This window comes from Fukomys damarensis, unplaced genomic scaffold, assembly GCF_012274545.1.
Source record: "Fukomys damarensis isolate Sample0158 unplaced genomic scaffold, DMR_v1.0_HiC HiC_scaffold_16, whole genome shotgun sequence".
Taxonomy (NCBI): domain Eukaryota; kingdom Metazoa; phylum Chordata; class Mammalia; order Rodentia; family Bathyergidae; genus Fukomys; species Fukomys damarensis.
In genome coordinates, this window is record NW_022900928.1 from 50,864,481 (window position 1) to 50,877,615 (window position 13,135).

Here is a 13,135-nt window from a genome sequence, read left to right on the forward strand (position 1 = left end):
AGCGGGCCCAGGAAATAAATGGTAAAAGAAAAATAGGTACTCTTCAGCCCTTCAACACTTCTAGTCTAAAGAGAGAAAGGGTCGATCAACACATTTCCCTGTTATCAGCTCTTTAGTTGTCATGAGAAGCCTATAGCAGAAGCACCTAACCCAGCTTCTGAGAAAAAATGGTATATTGAAAATGGAACAATGAGTAGGAGCCAGGTGACTATGTTCTGGGAAAGTGAGATGGGGTTGTAGGCAGATGGAGAACTTTCTCCAGTAGAACTACCAGATGCTAAGAGAGAGGGTGCATTAACAGGGACAATTAAAGCTTGAGCTCTGTCACCCTCAAAGTCACTGCAAACTTGAAAAGGAAAAGTGATCAAGATGCCAGGTGGGAAGGAACACTTCTGTGATACAGACAGTGGTGAAAATGTGGCCTGCCCATCAATGTGTGATAACCAATTAAGTGTTTCTCCTTTAATCAAAATGCTTCAGTGCGGGGGATTTTATTCTCCATTGATTCATATCTTTCTGCGTTTAGGCCTTTTTTGAGCTTGAAAGTCTTTAATTCAAATTAGAGGTTCAAATCTTATCACTGCCACTAAGTGGAAACCCAAAGCAGGACAAGTTCTTGCAGAAAGAAATGAGGGAGGGCCAGGTTAAGAAGGTGGCTGTTAAGGACAAATGCATGGCAATGAGTATTGTTTCTTCTCTTTATAAATATTCCAAATGTCATGCCTCTTTAAAGACTGTCATGTACTTCCTGTATGAATGCTCAAATGGCATCCAAAGCCCTCATCCAAAGCCATCCCCTCCAGTGTTGCCCAATATTGCCAGGTCTAGAGAGTCTTAATAGCTTTTCCTTCTAGGTCTTATCCATCTTGATGCCAAATTTCCAGGCAGTGTTGTTGGTGGTAGTGTTATGTCATCAAAGAAAAACACTTAATAAATTTCATCAACTCACAGATAGATTTAATTCTCCATGGAATTTGGAGTATGCTGCCATATTCACAAATATTTTTCACAGATTTTCATCCACCTGTGATTCATCTAGCTGTCAGAGGTCTTCAAAGACAATAAAACTGATATTTTATGTGAATTTAAAAAGTGAAATGAAGAGCCAACAGCCAAATGTATGGTAGTAATATTGTCTAAATTGGGTCTTCAGATAATGTGTATGTAACTTAGCTTGGTAACAAAGGAATGACTTTTTATAACTATAACTACTTTTTCTGGATAGTTATTTTGTTTTCAGTTCCAGTTTAATTTTATGAAAGTAATAAATACATATTTTTAAGTATTCTATTAAATGTTACAAAATAAGAAGCTTTTTTCCTTCATTTTTCCTACTCTCTGATCTCAGAGGCAATAAATTTCAATTCAACTATTTTAGCTGATTATTTTATAATTTAAAGCTTTATATAAAGTGTGATTATATTGCTAGTTTTTTATTTTTCAATTTTAGCACATGTGTACTGAGGCAAGCACAATTTCTTGATGTTTCAGATTTGGAATTACCTATGAACATCCCATAGTGAAGGTTGAGGGTTTGGCTCATTTTCACACACCATACTTCTCTACTTGTCTCACACATACAACCACATATGTGCACACAAGCACAGACCACAGTCCTTTATAATTTCAAGACAGTTATATCATGACTTTCTTTAGTTACCTCTTTACTGTTAACATTATGACAATGTAAATGCCTGTCAAAGCTAAGACCAGTAGTGTACTATGTGGTATCTCTTCTGGCTCAGCTTCCCTATGATCTAAAATCCAGTAGTTAAAATTATCTTCATTTGTTTAATGCTTTGTGTGCATATGATTAATTTAATCAAATTCTCATGCCCTCAATATGTCTTATTTTAGTACATTCAACATGCTATGTGATTTCCTATCAATTTTAGCTTATTTTCCCCATATTTTTCATTGTGTGTATTAATTCTACAGATTAATGGGTTTTATTTCAGCAAATTTTTACAGGTAGCTAAAATATTTTAATCATTTACCTCAGCACACCTGGCCCCACCCTCCTGTAGCTCCACATGATTTTAGGGACATTTCAATGTACACATGCATTTTGATCATACTCATGCCTGCCATTACCCATCCTTAAACTTTTTCTTTATACTCTCTTTCCCCATCCTCTTGATTGATAATTTTAGCTTCTTGAAGAATCATTTTTGTGGCCTTCTAATCTACTAATATGGACAAGTTGCATTCTAGACTTCATAAATTTATATTGCCTCTGAATCTCCCCTTTCCTGCAGTCCCAAGCATGACAGTTGCTTCATTTTTGTGTCCCTTGTTTTCTGCATTTCAGTTCTTACTCTTTATTAGTGTACTTTATTGTTCTAATATAGCACTTCTTCCAATAGCTGACTGAGAATGCATATATGGAAGATAAATTTTTGGAATTAGCTAACTATGTCTAAAATGACTCATCCTTTCCTCAACCTTGATAGTTTGGCTGAGTAAAGAGTTCTAGATTGTGAAATAGAAAGAAAAGGTACAAAGGGAAAGGGAAAGTGGGAGAGGGAAGGGGGGAAACGGAAGAAGGGAAAGAAATAAATATGAGAAAAGAAAAAAAAGTCTTTGTTAATAGGGAGGAATGGAGTGGTTGAAGGGAAGGCAGGGAATGGGGAAAAAATAAGAACCAAGATATATCATGCAAAGGTACAAATTCCCAATGATGAATACCATCATATTGTACACGTAAAATGTACCAATAAACTAACTAAATAAACAAATTCCAGGCTGATAATTCTGATGGTCCTACTCTGTTAGATTCTAGTTTTTGTAGCACTTATTAAAAGGATGATACAGTTTTGATTCTGAATATTTCCTTTGTTAGCCCTTCAAGTGTGATTATTGGAAGGAGTCTCTTTTTCCTCTGTAATGCTGGGTACTCCTTAAAAGCTTTTCATTTCAGGGGAAAACATGTCTCTGCCTCATTTCACAGATAATCCTATTTCCTGTTTTCAGGGTTCTATTTCTGAAGTCCCTTTGGATGTTGGACATTCTAAAATTGTTCTTTAATTTTCCTTTGTTTCCTCTCTTGTTACCAATCATTTATTTTTATCTTTTTGTGTTATATTATAAGAGATTTCTTTATCTTCTAACGTATTTATGGACATTTTTCTGGTGTTATGTTTTTAATTTTATTTTTTTGTACTGGGGATCAAACTTGGGACCTTGTGCTTGCGAAGAAGGAGGCAGAACCACTGAGCTAAATCACAGGCCCTATTTTTAATTTTTAGGAATATCTTTTTTTCCTTCAAATGTTTCTCTATAGAACTTCTTTCTTCTTTCAAAAGTAAATATCTCTTTTTAGCTTTCTGGGACATTAGTGATACAGACTACAGAGAGAGCTGCTCCTGGTTACTTTTCTATATTTGTTTATTTTGGTCTCTTTTTTTATATTAGATTTACCCCTCATATAAGTAATGATCCTTAATAGGTATCCTTTTCCACTTTGAAAAGAAATATTCCAACATTTTTTTCTAAGAGGTGGAGTTTTAGAGTTTTCTCTTAGGAGAACTGGACTGAAGCAAAAGCTGATTTGACTAAAGATGATCTTCAGTTAAAGGAAGTTTCTTGAGGAGTAGTTTTTCTGAGTTAACAGGACAGATGAGTAAAGAAGACAGGAAGTCACCAAGGTTTGTTACCTGAGCAATCATTCATCATCCTCCTGAAATTCTTAACTTTCTTCCTATCTTTCTGTCAGTTTTCTGCCTTCTAAGAAATACTTCAGCCTTTTACTACCTTTTTCTTTATTTATTACTTAATATAGCTTCTCATGGAAAAGAAACTTCAGAGATAAGAGGGAGAAGAGGTGTTTAATGTAATAGCTAAAACTTGAAAACATCCCATTTGCGCATCAGTTGGAAACTAGATAAAGAAGATGTGGTTTTTCTATAAAATGGAGTAATACTCAGCCATAAAGAATAAGAAATTAGATCCATTCCTAGGAAAATGGATACATATTGAGGATATACTCCTAAGTGAAATAAATAAGTCACACATGTGTAAATACTGAATAGTTTCTCTGAATATGGAGAATATTTGAAAAAGAAAAAATTGTAAAATTAAGGGAGAGACAAGCTAGGATCATGGGATTTATACAAATGCAACAAAAATATTTTGAGTGTGCAGAAAGTATGTGGTATAGCTGATGGACACTTGCCTGCCAAGTCTAAGGCCTTAGGTTTAATTACCAGCACCATAAAAGAAAGAAAAAAAGTACTAGGAGTGAAAATTTGCAAAAAAAAAAAGGTTTTTTTATGAATAAGAAATACCCAAAAGAGATATACTCCAGTGAAATAAATAAGTCACACATGTGTAAATACTGAATAGTTTCTCTGAATATGGAGAATATTTGAAAAAGAAAAAATTGTAAAATTAAGGGAGAGACAAGCTAGGATCATGGGATTTATACAAATGCAACAAAAATATTTTGAGTGTGCAGAAAGTATGTGGTATAGCTGATGGACACTTGCCTGCCAAGTCTAAGGCCTTAGGTTTAATTACCAGCACCATAAAAGAAAGAAAAAAAGTACTAGGAGTGAAAATTTGCAAAAAAAAAAAGGTTTTTTTATGAATAAGAAATACCCAAAAGTATCATAAAATAGAAACAAGCACCAAAAAGATCAAGAAACTGTTTTTTTGTTCTTTTTCATCCAGTAAAACTAGAAAATAATTATTCTAGATTATCTCAAAGGATTGCTTTTAAACTAATTGAAGTTATGAATATGACAAGCACTTAAAATCAAATTGCAACTTTCTGCAGTCACAGGAATATGCACTTAAAAGAACAAAAAGCACATTTGGACTTCCAAATTGTTCAGTTGTTGTTCAATTAGAAAACCCATGAAAAGGTGGAAAAAATGTGATGGAAATTGATGCAAGAGACTTTTGTCTTTTTCAAAAAAGAAAAATTATTATCAGTAACTTTATCATATCTTAATTTTAATCTGGTTTCCAAAGTTTTATTTATTCATATGCAACTTTTACATTTACACTGAACTAGAATGCACCTGCATTAAGAGATCACTGTTGTTAACATCCATTTGTGTGACAAAATAGTTAGTATCTTGGCAAGCCATAATTCTGAAGACATGGCCTCTCCTTCTACACTATTGTGTGCTTTCATGTGAAAAACATCCATTCTCTCAAAGGAACTGCAAAGACATTTTTATTTTTTTTTAAAGTTTTCATTTTAAATATCTCCTTTCTTAGTTGTTATGGTAAAAATATTAAACAAATGCAATGGCATAAATTTCAGACACATTTTTATTAAAGGGCTAGGTTGTCATTATTTCTTTACTGTTTCATCAAAATAGAAAACAAATTCAGAATATCTTCCTAAGCATTTTCTATTGTTTTGGAACCAGAACAAATGTATGCAACAATCAAATTGGTAAAATTAGTACCTGTTTAGAAAGACTAATGAGATAAAGTAAGCTTCTTTTGTGCTGATGGAACAAAATGCATTCTCTGCACTGCTTTCTGGTTCTTTCTTAACTGTCCTCCAGAGAAGCAACAAAAGACCCTTTATATTTTTTGTCACAAGTAGTATTGCTTAAACCTTGACCTTCAAATACAAAAGTGAAATGTATAAAACAAATCTTTAAATAGATAAAATTTGCATATTTCAAGAAGGATGTTAGTAGATTATATTACCTCTTTACAAATGGATTTTATAAAGCTCCACTGTAGAATTGTGTAATAGCATATCTAACCTGAAAAAACAATCTAATAAGAAAAGGAACAATTCAGTCTGCAACACTTCAACAACAAAACAGATATTTTCTTTTCCATTGAAGGGCAATTTTTGAAAGTCAGCTATTATATTAAAAATATTTATTAAGAAATTTTCTTCTTTTAGCTACACTTGACATGGTTTAAAGTTTTAATAACATGCACTTTTTATGTCCGTATTTTAAAATTTTGTTTCATTGTAATAAATACCAGTTCTAGGAAAGAATGTAATTAGCTACTGTTCATGACACTCAAATATCAATTAAGTCATAAAAATTAAGTTTTTACATACCTCATTCCTCTCATTCTTTTCTCTGGCAAAATTGTATCTGTTGCCCTAGACAGTGAAATACAGAATAATCCATCTCTATTGAAAAAGCCAACAGCACAAATAAGCTTCTGAATAGAATGGACTGTATGCATGAGTCTAGAGTATGTGTAGCAATTTTCTCCACTTCCTGTTCAAATATGCAGCACTTTTATCAAATGGAACTGTTGCTGTACCAATTAAACTCCATATTAAATACCCAGCCTAACTTTCACTATTAGCTTTAAAAACTCTTGCAAATACTTCATTTAACACTCAGTTATACTAAAACAAAAAGGGTATAAATGAGAATGATGTGTAACCACTCCAGGCACACAAGAGACACAAAGTAGAGTTTTGTTGATTCATCCTAGAAAAGTAGAAATAAAAGTATTTCTTTTATTTTAGACCAGAGTCTACACTCTATTATATGCAAAGTTATTCAGAAGGAGAATTACACTTGAAAATTTAGAAATTAATAATACAACCAGTAAGTTTGCAAACCACTTTAGCAGAATGAATGACAGTAGTTTTATTCTAATTTTATAACAATGATTCTGTTTTCATCCTGTCTACCTGATCTGTGGGTGAAACACTCAGGCGAGTGATGTTTCTTAGTCTTACAAAAGCAAAGCCTATTTTATTTTGTTCACTGCTGAGTTCACCAATTCTTAACAGAGTGGCATATTGCAAGTACTCAGTATATAACTGCCAAATACATTAATCCTTTCTATTAAGGGATAAAGTTCATAGTATTTTTGTTTTCTATTAATCCAACAGTAGATTAGTGTAATGTACAAACCTACAAACAATAAAAGAAGAAAGCATAAATATTGAACCATAGTATGTTCGGGTATATATACTATTTCATATTCATTTCAAATAAATAGCAAACTCAGTAGGGGACAAAGAATTTTAAAGATATATTTTAATGACATTATTCAGATTTTCTTAACCCCAAAGGTAGAAGGAATTTAATTTTTCCACCTGCCCTGCTACTCTGCCTGTCCTTCACATTCCTCAAAGTGCACGACCACCCCTCTTCACAATGAGCCACCGAATCCCTTTGACTTTCAAGGAGTTTTCTAGAGAGTAAATTCTTCATTCTGACTCAGTCAGCTTTGATTTTCCCCATGAACTTTTCTCATTACATCAAATCCAAACTTTCTGTTTGATCAGTCACAGTACATCATATCCTGCCCCAGAACTCCTTAGCGAGACAATAGGAGTCTGATCTGTTTGTCATTTTTGGTTGGTAGCCAGCAAAAGTGTGACAAAAAACATCTTGAGCATATTACATATTTTTAGTTTGCTTGTTTTTATCATCCATCAACATCTTGTTTGTCTAAATTAGAAACCAAAATATGAGAGAATAAAAACACAAGTAAATAATGGCACAGTTATAGAAACTTGGCTTTTTATAAAACAACTACATCTGAAATGTTGTCCTTCCCTTTTCAGCCCCCAGTTTATAGTTTAATTTATTTCATGTGTCATGTTTTCCTTCTTTGAAATGCTCTTTAGTACAGCCCTGTGCACAGGCATTTATTTTGATCTATTTTGATAGAGCACTCTTGGGAATATTAAAGAGTTTATGTAATACAGGGAAAACGTATCGTAATTATCCCATTAAAGGAAGATGTTTAAACTCTCTTCTTCTGTTAGCAGCAACTGTCTTAGTCCTGTGTATTTCACAAGCATGTTTTCCCATTCCACAAATAACCACTGTATAAGACAGATTCTGGGAAGGGAAAGAAAGTGTACTTAAATTGGATAAAGTGGAGTTTCATGAAGGAATTCTGAGAGTACATGGGACAAAGCTAAGGAGGGAATTCTGACTTGTGTTTAGGACAGTGTAGGCTCAGATCAAAAGAAATATAAAGAGATTCCCTCTTAGCAAAAATTAAGCAAGGTCACTGTAAGCCAAGGACCACTTGACTGAGGCTCTGACCTCTGGTAAATAGAAACAGCCCACCCTCAAGGAAAGAGTCAGGCACATTGTCTCACTCGACTGGCCCCTAATGTCCCATAGGTGATACTTAAAGGCTAAACTCAGCCCAAAGCCTGGGGATAATTCATCCCACTGATACAGTCCACACAAGTGTGCACTGATCCTTTGACCCCAGGGACAGGGCAGTGTACAAAGGGTAGAGAAGGAAAGCCAAACTGCCAACCTGCAGCACAGCTCAGAAAGAGAATCTGATTTTGTCTAGATTCATTCCTTCAGAAATGACTGATTAAATATATGCACAGAGAAAATGGTGAGTGCATTTTTATAATGAGTCACTGATATACCATCATTTCTCACCATTCAGAGCTTAGTTTTACTTTTATAAGCTATCTACCAAGAAAGACACCTACATTTAATTTCAGGCATTCCATTGTCTTAAAAAATGAGACTGTAACTAACTCTCATCTATCTGAATTTTAAGATGATGTTCATATGAATCTTAGATGAATAACTCAGATTCTGAAGATAAAAGGGGTAATCTGATGTCACAGATGTATTTGAAATGGTTGTGAGGAGTCCATGCTGTAGCTACTGATTCCCAGAGGTAACAGTTCTAAAGAAGCATGCTCATGATAGTTCCTGATAGTTTGTGATAGGTGTATGGGGGGATGCAGCAGAGAGAGATTTTATATGGAAGAAAAGACAGAAGAATACACAAGGTCACAGGACAGTGAATGTTAGCGAATGGGAAGTGGTATGCTAGATAAATGGGTAACAAGCAGTTTTCAACTCAGTTCAGGGGATAGGGAAAGCGCTGTAATGAAATATCATTTAGTCTAAAAGTGAAGGAGTTAGCAGAGGAGGGATAAGCAATAGCAATCTTTCAATCAAAGAAGACCGTGCTGGCATAAATCAGTGGTCCAGAAAAAAGTGAAAAAAATCCCTTATACTGTAAGCATTTTCAGAAAGTGACCATAGAGCACACTTAGTTTTACTCACTTTTTCATAATTACCTAAGTAGATAATAGACTATAATTCAGCTATAGTAAAAAACAAAAACAAAACAAAACAACAACAACAAAAAAACTCCCTTATGTTGAAACATGCAAGAGAAAGAGTTTCCTCCCCCAACGGAATTTCGGTTTCTGGTTCAGTTAACTGAAGGCCTAGAATTCAGGAATAGAAGCTGAAAATTCATTTCTGTTCACAACTGAGCACTTAGGACTTACATCTTAAAGCAGAAAGGTAAGGATTTAGGTAATTCTCTTAAGAGGTCAAGATTCCAATTTAGGAGATTTGAGTTTCTGAACTTAGGTAGTAGGTTACCAGTCCTAAGTATTTTGTTCTGAGAAATTTGGACTTATATAATTCCAAGTTCTGAGCTAAGAAAAAGGAAAGATAAATTTAGGGGAATTGAGAACTGAGTCCTTAGGGATCTGGATTTGAAACAGCTTTAGGGTCCTTGTGAAATATTTGGAAGAACATATCATTAAAGAACAGGCCAAATTAGAAATCCTGAATCTGAAATTTATTATCTGTGCCAACCCTTTGATCATTAAGTTTCTTAATGTAAAAGTGGGGTGGGGGCATCAAACCTACTTTTCTGGTTACTATGCAATTGGTGCTTTCTGTTATTCCACTTAAGGTAATTCTATGCCTCCCTTATTATGAACTTCAAATTATTTTTATTATGGTTATTCAAGACAATAATATGAGGGAAATGACTTGAACAGACATTTTCTCTGCAAATGGCCAGAAGTTTTATGAAAAAATGTTCAACGTCACTAACATCATGGATACTCAAATCAAAACCACAATGAGATCTCTCCTCACCCCAGTTAGAATGGTCACTATTGAAAAGATAAAAAAGATAAAAGGTGCTGATGAAGATTTAGAGAAAGGGGTACATTTAAACAGTATTTGAGGGAATGTAAATTAGTACAGCTATTATGAAAAACAGTATGGTGATTCCTCAAAAAATTGACAATAGAACTACCATCTCATCCAGCAGTTCCTCAAGTGGATACATAGCCAAAGCAAATGAAGTCAGTGTGTGTAACAGACATCTGTGCTCTCATATTTAATTCAGCATTATTCACATTAGCCAAGAAATGTAATCAACTTTTGTACCCATGAATTGATGAGTAAACAAAATGAAATTCATCCATAAAAAGAATGAAATACTGTTATTTTTTGGCAACATAGAAGAGGCTTTAGGATATTATGTTAAGGGATGTAAATCAAGCACAGAAAGATGATGCATGTTCTCAAGCATATGTGGAAGTTAAAAAGTCTCATACAAGTAGAGAATAGAACACTGCTTACCAGAGACTGAGAAGGTAGTAGGAAAGGGAAATAGGGAGAGGATGGTCAATGAGTACAGTATTGCAGGTAGGAAGAGAGAATAAATTCCAGGGCTAAATAGAAGAGTAGAGTAATTAGTTAACTTGTTACACATTTCAAAATAGCTAAAGGAAGGAATTTTGAATGTTCTCAACACAAAAATAATAAATGCTTGAGTGATGGATGGCTAATTACCCTTATTTGATCATTACACATTAAATACCACACTCTACCCCACAAATATATACAATTACTATATGCCAATTAAAAATTAAATCAAATAAGCACTTTAAGGGGAAAAGGCTCTAATGTCAACATAGCCAGCAGGGCATTTTCATTTCCACAGTGTTTACTTTTTAATCTTCGGTACATTCCTCACTTGAGTCTTGTGACACTACTGTTTAAACATGTGCCATTGTTTTATCATCATCTTTAATTATGCATTTATTTCCCTTTTTCTTCTTGCCTATATGTGCTTGCAAAAGCTGAACTCACTTTTGGATTGTAGAGCCAAACACAGGAGGAAACATAAAATGCTTTACAAATATGCAAATAAAGAAAGAAGTAAAAGAAATAAAGAGAATGGTAAAGATCAATGAATCAAAAACCATTCTGTCACATCTTGGGAGTTTCTCAAATTCTTTCATGCCACATCAAGAAACATTTTGTATTAGTTCACGTGTGCAGTACATAATGTTTACCATTATCATGAGGAGTTGGTATATGCGCATAATACATCTTTTTTTTTTTTTTGCCTGAACTGCTGAGCTAATTCCCTGGCCACACATAATACATCTTAATTCTAACTTTTAACAAATTATAATGTTTAGAATTTCATTTATCATCAATAACCAAATGCATAACAACTATACTACACAAACTATCTCTACTGCCAGAGAATCAAAATCTGAAATGAAGTATTTATCAATGAAGCCTGACTCCAACTAATTGTTTGTGTCATTTAGGAGGCTGAGGGGGAAGGGAAGTAAACTGCTCCATAAATGTGATCATGTTTATTTCAATTTACACAAAATATTCATTTAGGAGTTCTCTTGTCAGAAATATTTAATCTAATTAATATAGACCAGTTTTCAGATCACAGATTTGCAAGAATAGAATATTATATTTGAACATAAAAATTGCTGCAATATTAAATATATCAAATTTTATCTACTCTCTTGATATAACCGAGGTCATCTAATAATCTCCAGTCCTCTCTTTTAAATGGACTAGTGACTTTGAAACACAGGACAAAGTTTTAGAAAGTATCATAAATAGTAAGTATTGCCCACAGATTTCAAAAATAATGTATATTCTACAATTCTGTCCTCATACTATTCTTAGCATCATAATTTCAGATATTTTTATGTTAAACTTTTATTTTCTCATTTCATGCTCAAATTTTTAATAAATAACTTATCTCTACAAGAGGGTAAAGGCACAAAGACTGGACCAACACACAGAACTCAAGTTCTACCCTGGGTATTTGTTGACTGTCTAGCTTCTTACAAAATGAAGATTATAATGTTCCTATATCACAGCACTTGTGGTAGAGTTTCAGTATTTTGTGTGTTTTTATTTGGAAATATCCTCTTATACCCCTAGCATAATACTAAGTTAGTGGGTGCAATAAATTTATACTAATAATAAATGGTGAAGCAAAATCATAAATTTAGGTTTCCAGATATCTCATTTCTTTTTTCTTTTTTTTTTCAACAGTAGGAATTGAATTCAGGACCGTGTACTTGCCTGGCATGGCACCACTGAGCTACATCCCCAAACCCCTCATTTCATTTTTTAAATTCTATTTTTGTCATGAAACATACATACTGAAGAGAATTACAGCTTTAAAATTCATCACAAGCGTAACACCATTCACCTATCCTTCCCCATATAAGAATTAAATCACTGATAGCTTTGAGGACCACTGTGTATCTATTTGAATTACTCCTTCATACTGAACTCCAGTGAATAACCACTACATGGCTTTTATACTAAATATTTTCCTTTTTATAACTTTTCCATATTTATGTGCCCTATAATACAAGATTAGTTTGGCAAAAGTAAGTACCTAGCACAAACATATCAGAATTAGGAGAAATATTGCCACTGTTAAAGGAAGCCTCCTAAAACTTGACAAGCAGAGCACAGTCTTGTCTGTTGTGCGGACCCAGCCTTCCTGAGCACTATATGGGTCTCTGTGTATCTCATCAACTGACTGTGAGTCCTAGGAGATGTAGGTAGGGCTCAGCAGAGCCACAGAATCTGGCTGAGCAACCCACAGAGCATCTGGGCTTGCATCTGCTGCTCTCTGCTTTGCTCCCAAAGTAGGCCAAAGCACATTCCTCAGAGGCCATACCCACTCTTGGACAATTGATATTGTCCTGAGAAGTAAGGTTATCAGTCGCTGTTTGGGTCATCTCCTCTTTTGTGCTTTTTAAAAATAATTTTACAAAAACAAAGCAGAATTCCATTTAAGGCTATATATTATGACCAGCCTGCAGGGGAAAGCAATAATGTTGACACCAGGATGGGATGTGGCTTCTTCCACTTGCAACTATATTCAGCTTTCAGGTATGTGGTTAGTGTGCTTCTTTTAAAATGGGAATTTTGCTGGGGATTTAGCTCAGTGGTTCTGCCACCTGCCTTGCAAGCGCGAGGACCTGCGTTCAATCCCCGGTACCAAAAAAAATTTAAAAAGAAAGAAAAGAAAATGGGATTTTTAAGGTAACTCAAGCTATAAAAATTATGTGCCTTCTCCAAAGTAAAGTAAAAAAATCACAAAC

The 13,135-nt window shown here is 34.1% G+C and overlaps 1 protein-coding gene across 4 annotated transcripts in view; it reads right to left on the reverse strand.

Moving 5' to 3' along the window:
* Positions 1 to 13,135, reverse strand: part of Trpc6 (transient receptor potential cation channel subfamily C member 6) — a 123,178-nt gene that overhangs the window by 48,374 nt on the left and 61,669 nt on the right. Inside the window, exon 1 of one of the 4 annotated variants that reach the window (XM_033764298.1) lies at positions 6,041 to 6,156. The exons of the other annotated variants lie outside the window; for them this stretch is intronic. Within the exon in view, the coding sequence (XP_033620189.1) occupies positions 6,041 to 6,054 (14 nt within the window). The 5' untranslated portion in view covers positions 6,055 to 6,156. Of the gene's footprint in view, positions 1 to 6,040; positions 6,157 to 13,135 lie in introns of those variants that run through there. 4 annotated transcript variants of the gene reach the window in all.